At 40.0% G+C, this 17,320-nt stretch overlaps 1 protein-coding gene across 42 annotated transcripts in view; it reads right to left on the reverse strand.

Annotated features, from left to right (window-relative positions):
• Clasp2 (cytoplasmic linker associated protein 2) overlaps positions 1–17,320 on the reverse strand; it is a 206,657-nt gene that overhangs the window by 33,110 nt on the left and 156,227 nt on the right. For all 42 annotated transcript variants that reach the window (XM_074074091.1, XM_074074087.1, XM_074074085.1 and 39 more), the window contains 3 exons: positions 7,472–7,615; positions 6,070–6,176; positions 3,727–3,880 (listed from right to left, as the gene is read on the reverse strand). In XM_074074091.1, coding sequence (XP_073930192.1) covers positions 3,727–3,880; positions 6,070–6,176; positions 7,472–7,615 — 405 coding nt within the window. The remainder of the gene's footprint in view (positions 1–3,726; positions 3,881–6,069; positions 6,177–7,471; positions 7,616–17,320) is intronic.

Consider the following 17,320-nt stretch of genomic DNA (forward strand, 5'->3'; position numbering starts at 1 on the left):
AAGTGAACTAAACAGAACTTTCTCAAAAGAAGAAATTCAAATGGCCAGAAAACACATGAAAAAATGCTCACCATCTCTAGCAATAAAGGAAATGCAAATTAAAATCACACTAAGATTCCACCTCACCCCTGTTAGAATAGCCATCATCAGCAACACCACCAACAACAAGTGTTGGCGAGGACGCGGGGAAAAAGGAACCCTCTTACACTGTTGGTGGGAATGTAGACTAGTATAACCACTCTGGAAAAAAATTTGGAGGCTACTTAAAAAGCTAGACATGGATATACCATTTGATGCAGTAATACCACTCTTGGGGATATACCCAAAAGACTTTGACACAGGTTACTCCAGAGGCACCTGCACACCCATGTTTATTGCGGCACTATTCACAATAGCCAAGTTATGGAAACAGCCAAGATGCCCCAGCACTGACGAATGGATTAAGAAAATGTGGTATCTATACACAATGGAATTCTATGCAGCCATGAAGAATGAAATGTTATCATTCGCTGGTAAATGGATGGAATTGGAGAACATCATTCTGAGTGAGGTTAGCCTGGCCCAAAAGACCAAAAATCGTATGTTCTCCCTCATATGTGGACATTAGATCAAGGGCAAACACAACAAGGGGACTGGACTATGAGCACATGATAAAAGCGAGAGCACACAAGGAAGGGGTGAGGATAGGTAAGACACCTAAAAATCTAGCTAGCATTTGTTGCCCTTAACGCAGAGAAACTAAAGCAGATACCTTAAAGCAACTGAGACCAATAGGAAAAGGGGAACAGGTACTAGCAAAAGGTTAGATCAAAAAGAATTAACCTAGAAGGTAACACCCACACACAGGAAATCAATGTGAGTCAATGCCCTGTATAGCTATCCTTATCTCAACCAGCAAAAACCCTTGTTCCTTCCTATTATTGCTTATACTCTCTCTTCAACAAAATTAGAGATAAGGGCAAAATAGTTTCTGCTGGGTATTGGGGGGGGGGAGAGGGAGTGGGCGGAGTGGGTGGTAAGGGAGGGGGTGGGGGCAGGGGGGAGAAATGAACCAAGCCTTGTATGCACATATGAATAATAAAAGAAAAATGAAAAAAAAAAAAAGAAGGTAAAGCCATGAGGACAAATAAGAAACTATAAAAGAATGCTGCTTCCAAAGGTGTTAGTTTTCTTATGAATGGCTCAATCAGATAAAATATAGGCAGTATGATAACAATAGCTTCTCCATGCCAGGTAGAGATACAAAAGAGGCTGGGCACTGGTGGCTCACACATGTAATCCTAGCCAACTCAGGAGGCAGAGATCAGGAGGATTGAGATTTGAACTCATCCCCAAGCAAATAGTTCTCAAGACCCTATCTTGAAAAAGTCCATCACAAATAAGGGCTGGTAGAGTGGCTAAAGCAGTAAGGATACCTGCCTAGCAAGCAAGTATGAGGTCCTGAGTTCAAACTCCACTGCTGCCAAGAATTTTCATTAGCAACACAGAAGTAAAAACTTCCAGGTTCTATTATTAAGGCAGTAAATTATACAATGATAATGTCAACGAAGTTTAAGAAAGTCAATTTTTAAAAAAAAAGGACTTAAAAAAAAAAAAACCCGGAAAGGTTCAAAAGGCCTGAATAACTTTTGGAAGGATGCCAATAGAGTTGGGGCACATTAACATACTTGCTGAAATATCAGTACTAACACTGAATCATGAATACTATTATCAAAACGGTTACCACCACAAGTATGTGCAACTATGTGCTAAGTCATTTGCTAAGCATTTTAAATATTTTCCAAACATTTAATGTACACCTATTACATGCCAGGCATTGTTCTCAGCATTAGATTATTGAACAAAAGAGAATATGCTGTCTGTACTCATGGAGTTTACATTCCAGTGGAGGGTCAGAGATAATAATGAATGAGTAGAGTATCTGGTAGGTGATTAGTTTGTGGGGAAAAAAAAAAAAGAGTAAGTAGTACAGAATTAAAAGCTCATGAGGATTGGGGTGTGTGTGCAGAAGGGGGCTCACAGATTTAGAGTAAGCAGGTTCACTGAGAAGCCTGTAGAGTGAAGACTACAGAGATATGAAGGAATTAGCCATAGAACTATCTGGAAAGGAGTACCCAATACAATGACCCTGAAAAGCAGGAGCAAGCCCAGCAAATTCAAGGAACAGCAAAGAGGCCAGTGTGGCAGGAAGAGGAAAAACAAGGAGATGAAACCACAGGGGAACAGGAAAAGAGTCTATTGTTAAACTTTGGCTTTTACTAAGAGACAGGGACCTTGTATAAAGGTGTAAGTAGAGGAATTAAGAAGACACTATGGGAGGCCAAGGGCAGAATTAAAGAGGCCAATCATATGACTATTTTAATAATCTAGGTAAGGGACATGGTGGATGATGATGGCTTGAACCAGACAGGCAGTGGTGAGAAGTGTTTAGAATTCTGGATATATTCTGGAAGTAGAGCCAACAGATTTCCAGACAGGCTGGGTATGGAGGGTGAGAAAGAGAGCAATCAAGGAGACTTAGGGACAACTCTTCTGTCCAGGATGTTGCTGATTGTTGTCATAAGCAAACACAGGGAAGAGCAGTTACAGGGGAGAAGCTCAGGAGCTGACATAAACTGAAGTATGACGTGGATGATGTATCCCACTCATAACAACTGCACCCTTATCTGCAGTTCTGCAAACACTGAAAAATGGCAGAGTAGCTTGGTGTAATAAAAGTCTAACTTGACAGAGAAAAGTCAAAGCAAACCAAAGTAAAAACCAACTACTTTTGTATACTAGCAGAGACAGGAAATTAAACAATATGGGGGGGCACACGCAGAGGTGGCCCAAATAATACATACACATGTAAGTATATGTAAAAATGATAAAATAAAATTAAAAAAAACAATAATATTCATGTCAGAAAGTTAGTTCGTAATATTCTGAATCGGAGCCATGTAAACTGATAATGAAAATCACTATCATTACAATTAATAGAGGGAAAAAAACCTAAGTTCTTTACAGGATTCATGTCACCTGGCAGTGAACCTCAGTGATACAGCACTTGCCTAGTATTCTCAAGGCCCTGGGTCCCATCCCTAGCACCACGAGGAAAAAAAAGACTCAACTCGTGCTGTGGCCCATGTCCTACTCCTCTTTTTTTTCATAATGCTCTAATTACACTGGCTTTCTTCCAGGTTCTCAACTATAAAAAATGGTTCCAATATACCTTGATATTTGTTAATTCGTTCATGGAATTCTCTCCTACATTTTATGTTGCTTTATTTAAGTCTCAGTGCAAACATCACTTCATGAGAGAGGTCTTCCTTCCCCTACCACATAGTCTAAAACAGATTCATCTTCCCTTAAGGCACATTCTGCTAGGCCTTTTATTTGTTTTTGTGGGTGTTGGGGCTTGTGTTAGGCAAGTGCTCTATCACTGTATTACAGTACTGCTCCCTTCCCAGGCACATTCTAAGCTAAAACTCCACAGTGTTCATCTGTACATGAAAATCCAAAAGGAACTTGAGGGCAATGACTTCGTCTTATAAATCTAAAATCTAAAAAGTGGCTGACATGTGTCTGATACTTAGTGTTTACAGAGTGACTGACTTGTAGAAAATTTCATGTGAAAATATGAGAAGGCATAGTAAAAATAAAAATCAAAACCTTAACGGAAACTCAAGCAGTCAGCAATTTAAGAACATTCAAACATGCACAACATAAGAACATTCAAATACTCACTGAGTCACCATCGTCTTTTCTAGGGTCCCTTTTCAGTGGCTCACTCATGTCTTCTTGACTGCGGAAGCTAAAACTCTGGATCGCCTCAGTCACACCTCTAAGAGAGCTGTAAATGTCATCGGAGTTCATGTTTTCTGTGTCGTAGTCAAATGCACTGTGAAAAACGTAAGAACAGTTTTTATTCATGTATAGTTTAAAAATGCGGTACATCTGAGGAAATGACATAGGGCATTTATAAACTGGATTAGAAAATGTATATTCCCCAAAATAAAACATGGGAGCTATAAATGGTTAATGTTCACATTCCCTTGTCCTCCACCAAGAATTACTTACAATGAATCTAGAATGCACAACTTTTTTTTATTATTATATTATTGTTGTACTGGGGGTACACTGTGATATTTAGAAAAGTTCTTACAATATATCATAGTTGAATTCACCCTCTCCATCATTCTCCTTTATCCCTCCTCCTCCCCATTCCTGGAATAGTTTCTAACAGGTCTCATTTGCACAAATGAGTACATAGTATTTCCACCATATTCACCCTTCTATACCTTTTTCCATATATCCACCACGCCTCCCACTGGTACCAACCCCCAGACAGGACCTTTTTGACCTTTGAGTCCATTTTTAAAAAAAGACACTTTTGTTTAAAATAGCTATACAGGAAGCTTCCCTGTGACATTTCCATATATATATGTATTATAATCTGAGTTGGTCCATCCCTTCTATTTTTCTCCTTTCTACCTTAGTCCTCTTATTAGAATGCATAGTTCTTAACAACCAGTTTATCTTTCTACCTTCAAAAATGTTCTGATTAACCAGGAGTCAGTAAACTATGGGAGGTGTGAAAGCTAAGAATGTTTGTTTACATTTTTAAATGGGTGAAAAAAATCAAAGGAGTATTTTATGACACATGAAAATTATATGAAATTCAAGTTTCAGTGTATATAGTAGGATTTCATTGGAACACACACACATATGCTTAGTTATTTAGGGATTCCCTGTGACTGTTTTCACACTATAGTATGAAAACAGTAGAGTTAAGTAATGGCCACAAAGACCATATGACTCAAATATTTTTCACTCACTTTTACAGAAAGTTTGATAATCCTTGGGATTAACTCAATGATGGCACTCCTTGAAAAGAAATATTTAAACAAGTTTATATGAAGGAGGAGAATTTGTAACACTGATCATAAATGTTAATGAAATTAATTCTATAATCAAATTCTAAAATCAAAGAAGGCTGGAATTTATATACCCAAATTGTCACATATGTATAAACAGACAGGTTAGACAATGAGTTTTGAATGTATTATTCTTTCTTAGACACTCATGTGGCATCCTGTAATTTCAATGAATAATCTGATGAAGCAAGCTGTGGTGTATGACTAATAACAAAAATCAAATAATAACTATTAATAAATCAAGAACTTAATACGAAATACAGCCCATGCTTAAAATGTCCAAGTGTGTGAAAATTATATCTCTCATATTTTGTATTAAGGACCAATCTCTCTGTCACATTTTTCCTCAGAAGTATGAATAACACCATTATATATTCATTATATATTTAATCCTGTCCTAGTCTTACCTATCTTTTATATATGTATATATATATATATATATATATATATATATATTTTTTTTTTTTTTTTTTTTTTTTTTTTTGTGGCTCTGGGGTTTAAACTCAGGGCTTCCAGTTTGCAAAGCAGGTGCTCTACTGTGTAAGCCACACCTTCAGACCTCCTCTCTATTTTTATGTTTTGCCTCTAAGCTTAATTTTTACCCCCACTTCACTAAGTGTTTGGTTAATAGCAGATCTAAATATTCGATCATAATTGACCTCACCATTTATACTGAGTAGTGTAATAGAACTGAAAGATAAAATTTATAATTATTGAATTTACATAACATCTCAGATATATAACTATGCTATTTAAGAAAAAAACAAAAGCTGTGTCAGTAGGTTTCTTGTCTCTTCATTTAAAGTGTTAGCCCTTTTTTTTCCCTTGGTATTGGGACTTGAACTCAGGGCCTATACCTTGAGCCACTCCATCAGCCTTTTTTTGTGTTGGGTTTTTTTTGAGATAGGGTCTCATGAACTATCTGCCTGGGGGCTGGCTTTGAACCTCCATCCTGCTGATCTCTGCCTCCTGAGTAGCTAGAGTATAGGCGTGAGCCACCGGGTAAGCTACATGTTAGCCTCTGAATATACTAAAAATTGTTTGAATTTGCTAAGTTCTTTTTCTAAGACTTCTCAAGTCAAGTGGAAATCGACTTATATTAACATCTGCTTTTCAAAGCATGAAACATGATAAAATACTGTATTTTTATTACCTCGGAGATAAAGTATTCTGTGATGTATTGGTAGGAGAAGTAAGAGGACTGGACCAGTTGGCTGGTGATCTTGGTGTTGGTCTTGTCAAAGGACTCCCCATGGAACTCTGTTGGAAGGAGTCAAACAAATATTAACACATGACAGGCAAGTTCAACCAAAAGGCTCTTAGGGAAGCTATGTAGTTATGAGATAGAACCATATGAGAGAGCCAATATTTATAAGCCAATATTTCAAATATTCATATACTTATGACTGGTTTCTGGGGGAGAGTATTTCTCCCCCTTCAGAAATCTAACCATTTGGTCTTTTTCTTTTCTCTTTACATCTGTGTCCTTCTCTCAAATATTATTAACACCCTTTCCCTCAAAGATTCAATAGGATCCTAAACTAAACATTTTAAATTACCTTCTTGTTCATAACCAATTACCTTCCTCCAACCATTACTAATAATCAAATTTTATTCCTCTTGAGTCTGCTTTACAAATGATTGTCACAAAGACATTAAGAGAGTAAAATTTGGTCAAATTATTAATTTGTCTATCTCTTAAGATATAATGAATCAACTCTTCTTTTTATTCATTTTTTTTTTATTGAACTCAGGGCCTTGCTCATGCTTTCTCTTTTTAAAAAGGTAAGTGATTTGGCTTACAAGAAATTATTTTTAGATTATTTTTTAAAAAACCCTCAGATTATACCCTAAGCCTGCCACAAAGTACATTTCCACTCTTTTTTCTGTTATTAAAGGTCTCTCTCTTTTTAAAACTTTAGTGCAGGGTTGAAGGTGTGGCTCAAGTGGTAGAGTACCTGCCTAGCAAGTTTGAGGCCCTAAGTTCAAACCCCACTAGCACAAAACAAAAAAACTTTAGCCTAATTCTTTAGGCATATTATGTAAATTACAGATAGATCTATGTATCTTACTGCAATGCTTCATTTTACTCAGACCTTAACTTCTTCACAACAAAATCCTGTATATCCATGTGCACAAGGACTGACAAGTCTTTATTCACTAAGCACTACCCTCTTAGAACTTTGTTAACCCTGGAATAAGTCACTGTTGCTAATGCTCAAATAAGGACCGCTTCATCTGAAGGGCATGTCCTAATATTCTAATGGCTTTCAAAGCTGGTACACTCATCTACATTTTGCTCACATGTGGCTTTTCTTATTCATGCCTTGGATACTGTTCATCACTACCCTTATGAACACAAATCATAATACAAACATTAAAGTCCTGAAGGACTCTATTCTTTTCAGGACAGTATTTAATTCTGCTCAGGAAATGCTGCTAAATTCAGATGCACAATCACATAGACTAGAATCAAGTTTACATTATGTAAAATAAAGCAATTACTGTTAAACTATCATTATCATACAATAGCCAAAAAAGCAAGTGAGGAATACCTGGGTTCCATTGCCAGTGTTTCGAAGGTGATTATGAAGAAGTTTGGTAGCACCATCTTGAAAAGTTTTTGGTAAAGCTCCTAGTAACATTGTAAACTCTGGGGTATTAAGTTCAAATAAAGAAATCAGCACTGACTGTGCTGCCTAAAAAACAAAGACATACAGAAAGTAGATGAACATGATTTGGTTACTCAAAGGTGGCAATTTTGTTGTTTCACATTTCTGTTTAATAGCCTTAAGGCATGGCCACTTTCCCATGGAGAAGGAAGATGTTCTTACTTGCTTGCTTTCACACTTGTTTGTTTAGAAGAATAAGAAAATAAATATGACCAACCACTTGTTTTTTGAAATATGAAAAATGAAACAAGCAATGGCAAAAGCTAACCAGACATTTTTCAGGGTTTTCCTGTCAATGTATACTACTAATTCTGTTTTCCTAACAAATGATTACAAGGAGAAAGGCTGGCTATACAAAGCCCATCCAGAACAATTTAATACTTTAATTTCGACATTCTCAATATGTGATTCTTAAAATTAACTAGCAATATCTAGTCTTCTCTCAAGCAGCTGACCTAACAAGTAAACAATATAAAGCTAGAATAATTCTAATATTTTGTGGAAATGGGAACAAAATAAAGCTTATTCAGACCAATTAAGAAAACTTACAATTTTTTCTTCCTCTAAAGTAACCTGAATTATTAAATCCAAACAGTGAATTACAAATATATAACAACTTAATTTAGAGGAGAAAGACAAATGGTGCATGACCACATGACTTGTATCCAAATGGGCACACCTTGCTCTGGACCTTTCCTGACTTCATTCCATGAAAACCTAAGTGTTGTATGTTTATAGCACCTGAATATACAACACCTGGAAGATAATGTAGCTCTCTTTAAGCAGAAATAGCCTATTATGTACTATTAGGGGAGAAATATATAAAATCATAACATGAACTCATTTTATTAAAAACAACAAAGCATACATTGTGAGAGGGTATGTTAATTGTGAATTTTAAAAACAAAAACTTATGATCCTGTATCTTTTTAGAATCACAACATTCAAGGGACCAAGTTAACTTAAGCAAATCAACTAATGATTGCTGAAACAGAACTGGTGAAGTGGCTAAAGGACTAGAGCATCAGCTTGTCAAGTGTGAGGCCCCGAGTTCAAACTCCAATACTGTAAACAAACAAACATAAAACCCAGAAATCAATAGCAACAATATCCCATACTTCATCTAAAGTTTATTTTGACTTAGAGATTAAGCTTTTGTCACCCTCCCCACCCATGGACAAAAAACCATTTATCAATGAATATATCATTTCCTCATGGCTTTGATATCCTTATCATGAATTAATCTCCCATATAAACCTTTATTTCTGCATGTATACTGTATGATTTAAATTACTAAAGCTTTAAAATATTTTGATCAAGTGCTTTGTTTCTATGTGAAGGACTGGAGGACAGACTGCAGGAGGTCCCAAAAGGGTGATAAGTGGTCAAGGAGACACTTCTCCTCTCTAGGAAATGCCTGTTTGCATTTGAAAGACATCTCCACCCTCAGGCAATGCAAACTAGGCTATAAAACCCACTCCCCACCCTGACCCAAGGGATCACTGGTTTCTGGGTCCCCCTGCATTCTCCAATAAGCAGTCTTTCTCTTCTCTTTTCTCCAACTAAATTCTCTGCAAATAAAATCTTTCCGACCTCTGCTGTTGGAGTCTGCCTGTGCTTTCATTCTCAGAGCAAGCTCAAGAACCCTGAGCATCTGAAATTCCTGCGCATGTCATCTGTGCATCATATTTGGCGACCATGAAGGGACCAGCCTTCACCTGAGGTCGGTATAGGTTGTGCCAAACTGGGAAAGACTGCCTAGGAATGTGACCATGAGCGTCCGGCACTCCAGTGGAGTCTGTTTTCCAGGAGAGACCCCCCCACCACGGCCTAGCTATGGTGGAACTCTCAGGTCGACCTTCTCTCTCTCTGTCTTGTTAAGGAGGGTTTCTTCCTTGGGAAACTGAGGAAAAGGTCCGAGCCCACTACAGCTATACTGTAGGCAATCTGAGGAAACTCAGAGGCCGGGCAGGGGTTTGTACTGCACTGCCAATGCTACGTGGGCAGAACTTGACTTCAGCGCACCAAGGCTTTTTCTTTTTTCCTCTCCTTAAATGCTAACACTCTCTTTCAAGATCTGACCAGCTTAAGGGGAGGTCCAAGAACAGCTGGTGGAAAGGAAAGTTTGTCTTCAAGTCACAAAAGGTGTTCTGGCTGGGGCACTCCCCGGTGTCACCCAAAGGCTGGAGATGCAACTTCCTGACCCGCCCTGAGGTCCCAAAGGTGGTTAAGTCTTGGACCTCTCCAGCCATGTCCGCAGCAAACAGACAATCAGATCTCTCCTACAGGCATCAGAAAGTGCTAATCTCCAATTTAGGCTTAACTGTCTTTGTCAAGCATCAGATTAACTGGTTAAACAGGTTTAACTGGTTAAACAGGTTCCGCAGCCTGCCCTCAGGGAAAAAAAAAAAACAGTTAAAAGGCAAAAACCTCAGGTCTCTGTTTTTTGCCTCTTACCAGAGCAAAAGCTTCCAGATACTCTCTCTCCTTTCATAGAAAACATATATGCCTCACAGGATATATAGGGGAACAAAAGTCTACTTCATCAAGAATCCCCATCCATGCCTCTAAAGGGGTCCTCCTTCTGGCCATGCAAGCCCTCTTGGTTACTTTGACAGAGTTACTTTTTAATTACAAGCATTCAGCTGATAGAGGAGAACTAGGCCTACCTGGGTCGCAGGGCAAACAGACAAGTCAAAATAGATGAGAGATTGGTCAAAGATCATCTCAGGGGGGTGGGTGCAACTGAGATATCTATCTGTAAATCCTCCACGACTCTACTCACGAGTGGCAATGGAAGGAGCAAGGGAGAGCGGGACATCCTCTCCCACTAGAGTTTCTCCTTTTCTGGGGATGCTTAGATAAAAGGAGAAACCTCTGTTAAGGTGACCAATTTTCCCTTGTTTCCCTTTTAAGATGGGAAATCAAGCCTCAAGGATCCAGGAAGGATCCCCCCTTGCCTGCTTATTAAAACATTAGAAAGATCTTGATCCAGAAAGTCTTCAACAAAAGCGACTCAAGTTTTACTGCACCCAGGCTTGCCCACAGTATCCTCTGGGAGACGAGGAAAGAAGGAGGGAGCATTAATTATAATACCACTCTTTAATTTGATATGTTCTGTAAAAAGGAGGGAAAGTGGACCAAAGTTCCGTACGTTCAATTGTTCTTTTTCCTAAGAGACCACTCAGAATGGCTAAACAAATGCAGGCTAGATACCCAGACCATGGTAACCCTTTGCAAAAAGCCCCCAAACTCCTTTGAGCAAAAAAAAACCCATCTAATGCTCCATCAGCTCCCCCTCTTCCCCCTTACCCAGCTACCTCACACACTAGACGCTGTCCCACAGGACTCTACCCCTTCCAGTTAATTCCTAGAGGGGACAGAGTTCATGTTCCTTTTAGAGTGAGTGAATTTAAAGAAATAAAAAAAGGATTTAGGAAATTACACAGAAAATCCAGATCAGTACAACCAGGCATTTAGAGAAGTCAGCCAAAACTTTGAACTGAGCTGGAAAGATATAATGCTATTGCTATCTCAGACCCTCACTTCTCTGGAGAAACAGTGGGTGCTAGATCAGGCAGTCACAGCTGGAGACAATTATCACTTAGATAAAAGCAGGCCCTACAGGCCTGTCTCATACTGGACCCTCACAGAAGGAGGAGGGGGAGGGAGAAGAAAGACAAAGACATTGGATACCTAGAAGGGAGCCTCGATTCCCAATTCCAACAGGAGATCAGGCAATGCCTAGGTATGACCCTAAGTGGGACCCTGAAAATGACAAGGATGAATGGAGCCATAACCATTTCATCCACTGCATTCTTAAAGGACTAAGAAGAGCCAAGGTAAAACCTCTTAATTATTCCCAAGTCACAGCTGTACAGCAAGGACCCTTAGAAACTCCAGTAAATTTCCTACAGAGACTTAAGGATGCTTTACAAAAGCATACCAACATTATACCAGAGTCACAGGAAGAGGAAATCATCCTAAAAGATAAATTTCTAACATAGTCAGCACCAGATATCCGTAAAAAGCTTCAAAAATTGGTGGCTGAAGGGAGCAGAGATCTGGACCAATTGGTCCGTGTAGCCACATAACAGGGACTTAGAAAAAGAAAGGAAGGACCTGGAAAGGGAAAAAAGAAAGGATAAGTGGCAGGAGGCTCTGATCTCAGCGCTCAGAGAGGCTCCTCCTGGACAAAGTCCAAACCCAAGGACATGCTTTCAATGTGGACAGGCCGGCCATTTTAGGAGGGAGTGCCCCGGAGAAAGCTACCTTCGGGACCCTGTCCCATTTGTTGGGGAAAACATTGGAAGGCACACTGTCCCCGGTTCTCAGGGGAACCGAGGTCAGAGCCTCCCACCCAATGACGGGTCCTGGGACCTCCCATACAGGCTTCTGTAACCACTGTAAAAGCAGAAGAGCCCCAAATTAAGCACAAGGTCAGTCTCCTTATCAATACTGGACCCAGCATCTCAGCTATTCCTTTCTCTCCCGGACCCAGGTCCTCCAAGAAAATTACTGTTCGAAGCATATCAGGCCAGCCTCTAGAACGTTATTTCACTCAGCCTTTAGCCTGCTCCTGGGGAGATTTCCATTTCTGTCACTCCTTTTTAATTGTCCCAGAAACCCCTACTCCTCTGCTAGGGCAAAACCTTCTACCCAAATTGGGGGTTACAGCTACTTTTACCCCCAGGAGAGTACTTTTGCTTGCCCCTAATAGAGGAACAAGTAGACCCTACAGTGTGGATGGATGGACACACTGTGGGATGGGCACAAACAGCTGCCCCAGTCCTAATTCATCTCGAGGACCCCTCCTGGTTTCCCCATCAAAAACAGTATCCTTTAAAGCCAGAAGTTAAGGAGGGGCTAATTCCCATAATCAAAGACTTAAAGAGACAGGGACTGCTAATAGAATGCTCCAGCCCATATAATACTCCTATTCTCGGTATCAGGAAGGGACCTAACAAATGGAGGCTAGTCCAGGATCTCCGCCTGATCAATGAAGCAGTAGTGCCTCTCTATCCTGTAGTTTCAAATCCCTATATGCTTTTAGCCCAAATACCTCCAGGTACTACTTACTACTCTGTCCTGGATTTAAAAGATGCCTTCTTTTTCATTCCCTTACACCCTAAAAGTCAACCTATCTTTGCCTTTGAGGACCCCACAAGAAAGTCTGGGCAGGTCACCTGGGGACTGTCCTCCCCCAGGGATTCAGAGACAGCCCCCACCTCTTTGGGTTAGCTCTAACCCAAGACTTGGCAGAATGGCAATACCCACAAGCTACCCTGCTACAATATGTAGATGACCTCCTGCTCTATGGACCAAATGAGCCTGTCATTTCACGAGCCACTGAGTCCTTACTAAACTTCTTAGCAGATAGAGGTTATAAGATCTCTAAAGAAAAAGCCCAGTTGTGTCAGTCTAGGGTTACATATTTAGGTCTTGTCCTGGAGAAAGAAATGAGATCTCAAGGAGAAGACAGAATCCATCCAATCCTGACGTTTCCTCTACCTAAAACTCTAAAACAATTGAGGGCCTTTTTGGGGGTCACAGGATACTGTAGAATTTGGATCCTGGGATACACAGACCTAGCCAGGCCTTTATACTACCCAGCCCTTTATTGAATGTGACGACAAGTCAGAAAACCCATTCCACAGGTTAAAAAAGGCTCTTAAGACAGCTCCTGCCCTGGGTCTCCCAATATAAGACAAGTTTCAATTATATGTCTATGAAAAGGGAGGACTGGCCTTGGGGGTGGTGACTCAGCTCTGGGGCATCACTCCCCAGCCAGTAGGCTACTTAAAAAAGAGTTAGATCAGGTAGCCAAGGGATGGCCAGGATGCCTCAGAGCAATGCTACAGTAAGCCTTCTAGTGCTTGAAGCTCAGAAACTTATCCTAAACCTCCCCCTAATGGTTTATACCCCAAATGACCTGGGGGAATTTTAAACTCAAAAGGAGAACTTTGGCTATCTGACAGCTGTCTACTTAAATATCAGGCCAGCTTTTGGGAGGGACAGAAATAACTTTAAGGACCTGTCAGAGCCTAAATCCTGCATCCCTTCTACCAGAGGCAGAGGGAAATCCTGAGCACTTGTTTGAGGAGGTACTTATGGAAAATTATGCTGCCCAACCTGACTTAACTGATCAGCCCTTAAAAACCCAGATCTAGAATTATACACTGATGGCAGTTCCTTTGTCAAGAATGGTGTCAGACATACAGAGCTTACAGTTGTGACAGAATTTGGCATCCTCAAATCAGGTCCTCTTCCTCCTAATACAAGTGCTCAACTGGCAGAATTATTGGCCCTAACAGAAGCCCTAAGACTGTCAAGAAAACAGAGAGTCAACATCTATACAGATTCTAAGTACGCCTTCCTGATCCTGCAGGCTCATGCAGCCATTTGGAAGAAAAGAGAAATGCTAACTACAATAGGAGCAGCTTCCCATAGAAATAAGAGAGGTTACTCTAATAGTTTTAGGGATAACAGCATTAGTTGCAGCCCTTGCTGGAATCAGCTATGGGGTAATTGCCAATCATGTAACTGCAAAAAACCTAACCAAAGTGGTAGAGGACACCTCAGACCAGGTAGGCCTTGCCATTAAGGACATGCAAAGGTCTTTGTCGTCTCTTGCCTGTATGGTAATGGACCACTGCCTGGCCCTAGATTTTCTTTTGGCCAAGTAAGGGGGGGTATGTGCCATTGCCAATACCTCCTGTTGCACATATATAAACACTTCAGGCATTGTAGAGGAACGTGCAGATTACATTCTCCAACAGACTAAATGGCTCCAGGAGCAATCTCTTGAAACTCAGATTTCTACACAGGTATGGGAACAAATAAAATCCTGGCTCCCCTCCAGGACTTGGTTCCTACCCTTTCTGGGGCCTATAGTTGCCCTTGTCCTCTTGCTTGTGTTTGGGCCTTGCATTTTAAACTTACTTGTCAAGTTTGTTTCTTCTTGCCTAGAATCCATCAAACTACAAATGCCTCTGGTGGAGATAAAAACAACCTACTACCGCGGTCCCCTTGACAATCCCTCTTGTGGTCAGCCCTGACGCTGTGGGCCCCTTCATTGCCCCCTGTCAGCAGGAAGCAGTTACTAAACAGACTTCGTCGTCCCAATCCCTAACAGCAGTTAGGGCTACCATTGAGAGGGGGAATGAAGGACTGAAGGACAGACTGCAGGAGGTCCCAAAAGGGCCATAAGTGGTCAAGGAGACACTTCTCCTCCCTAGGAAATTCCTGTTTGCATTTGAAAGGCATCTCCACCCTCAGGCAATGCAAACTAGGCTATAAAACCCACTCCCCACCCTGACCCAAGGGATCACTGGTTTCTGGGTCCCCCTGCATTCTCCAATATGCAGTCTTTCTCTTCTCTTTTCTCCAACTAAATTCTCTGCAAATAAAATCTTTCCGACCTCTGCTGTTGGAGTCTGCCTGTGCTTTCATTCTCAGAGCAAGCTCAAGAACCCTGAGCATCTGAAATTCCTGTGCGTGTCATCCATGCATCATATGGTCTTTTAAGTTTTCTGTCACATTTGTTTATTACATGCATTTTATTTATTTATGTTATTTTATTGTGGTACTAGGGCTTGAACTAAGGGCCTATACCCTCAGCCACTTACATCAGCCCTTTTTTGTGATGTTTTTTTTCGAGATGTGGTCTTGAAAACTATTTGCCTGGGCTGGCTTCAAACCTCAATCCTCCTGATCTCTGCCTTCTCAGTAGAAAGGATTACAGGCATAAGTCACTGGTGCCCAGCTACTACATGCATTTATGTTCAAAATAATATTTCATGTCTTTAAATGAAAGTAGTATATACATATGAATTAAAAAATCCAAAGATTTTTATAGAAAAGGTTTTGTATTTCTCAGTTCCCCTGTTTAGCTCTCTAGAGTTACTCTACATAATGCTTGTTTCTCACTGATGGTTAGGCACCTACTGGTTTACACACAATTCATTTATCAGCTTGAGACATTTTCCTACTACAGAATGTGAGAACTTAGGTTCTTTTAAATATCAATGCTGCCCTTTTGAAGGGGGACTGCAGGAGATCCACGTATTCCCAAAAGTTGTTGGTTAGCCAGGGGTAAAAGGCCCCTTCTCCTTTCCAAGAAACATCTGTTTGCACCAAGGAGACATTGATTTCTTATTTGACATCTGTCTGTCAAAATCTCCGCCCTTGAGCAATAAAGAAAGCTTTAAAACCCAATTTCCAACATGACCCAGGGGACCACTGGTTTCTGGGTCCCACTGCATGACCCCATACAGCCTTTCCTTTCTCTTCTCTGCAAATAAAACACTTCTGACCTTTGCTGCTCCAGTCTGCCTTTGATTTCCATCTAAGAGCAGATCAAGGGCCCTCACTGCCTGAAAGTTATTGCATATCATCTGAGTATCATTTTCATCCTATTCTCCTTTATACAAAACATCAGCAGTCCATTTTTGTCACATAACCCAGTATTTAAAAACATTAATCAGATCATAACACTCTTTTACTTAAAAACGTGACTGATTTTACACTGTTTTTCTCTATCCAGCAAAAAGTTTGCCAATTTTCTAAAGAACCAGCTATTGATGTCATTGGTTTTCTCTGGAGTTTCCTATTTTCTATTTTATCAACTTTTGTTTTAATTCTAACTTTCCCTCTATATGCTTTAGGTTTGCTTTGCTCCTCCATTTCCACTGTCTTAAGGTGGTGGATTAGATTATTGGCTTAAGATCTTTCTTCTTTTTATTCATTTGTTTTTATGGTGGCACTGGGGTTTGAACTCAGAACGTAATGCTTGCTAGGGAGATGCTCTACCATTTCAGTTACACCTTCAGCCCTTTTTGTTCTAGTTATTTTGGAGATAGGGTTTCCATTTTTTTCCCATGCCAGCCTGGACCACAATCCTCCATTTTAGGGTTCCTGCAATAACTAGTATGAAAAGTACACACTGTTATGATCAGCTTTTTTCCTATTGAGATGGGGTTTCATTGACTTTTTTTGCCTGTGCTAGCCTCAAACTGATCCTCTCATCTCAGCTCCTAAGTAGCTAGGATTATAGGAATGAGCAACTAGTGCCAGGCTTCTTTTTATTATAAGCATCATATAGCTGTAAAGTTACCTCCACCTACTGCTTTAGCTGCATCTCTTAAATTTTTGCCAAATCATGTGTTCATTCTGATTCATCTCAATGCATTTTTTTTTGGTGGGGCTATGGTTTGAACTCTGGGCTTTGTGCTTGCAAAGCAGATTACAGGAGTGAGCCACCAGCTTCTGGCTCTAATTCTTCTTTGATCACTACTGGTTATTCAGAGTGAGTGGTTTAATTTCATATATTTGTGAGTTGAAGAGAAATATATGTGAGTTCATATATTTGAGATGTTGAAGAGAAGGTCCAGGAAAATACCTGTGCAAGCAGGCTTAGGGAAAAACGTGTCTAAATCAGAGAAGAAAAGAAGGGATCTAGGAAGGAGCTTTCCAGAATATAATAAATAACCTATGTTTTGAGCATATGGAAAGTATTAGTCATAGGCATATGGCAGAGATACTGAATATATTAACATGTACTTTAAAACATTTTCAAAAGCTCAGGAAAATAAAAATGAGAAATTATTAACTCCATGACAAATGAAGCTTCTACAAGAACAGAGGCAGTACCAAACTGCTTGATATAGGAATACCTGTAGAGCCAAATGTAAATATTTTCTGTTAATTCCCAATAACTGATTAATAAGTATT

Source organism: Castor canadensis, chromosome 5 (genome assembly GCF_047511655.1).
Source record: "Castor canadensis chromosome 5, mCasCan1.hap1v2, whole genome shotgun sequence".
Lineage (NCBI taxonomy): Eukaryota > Metazoa > Chordata > Mammalia > Rodentia > Castoridae > Castor > Castor canadensis.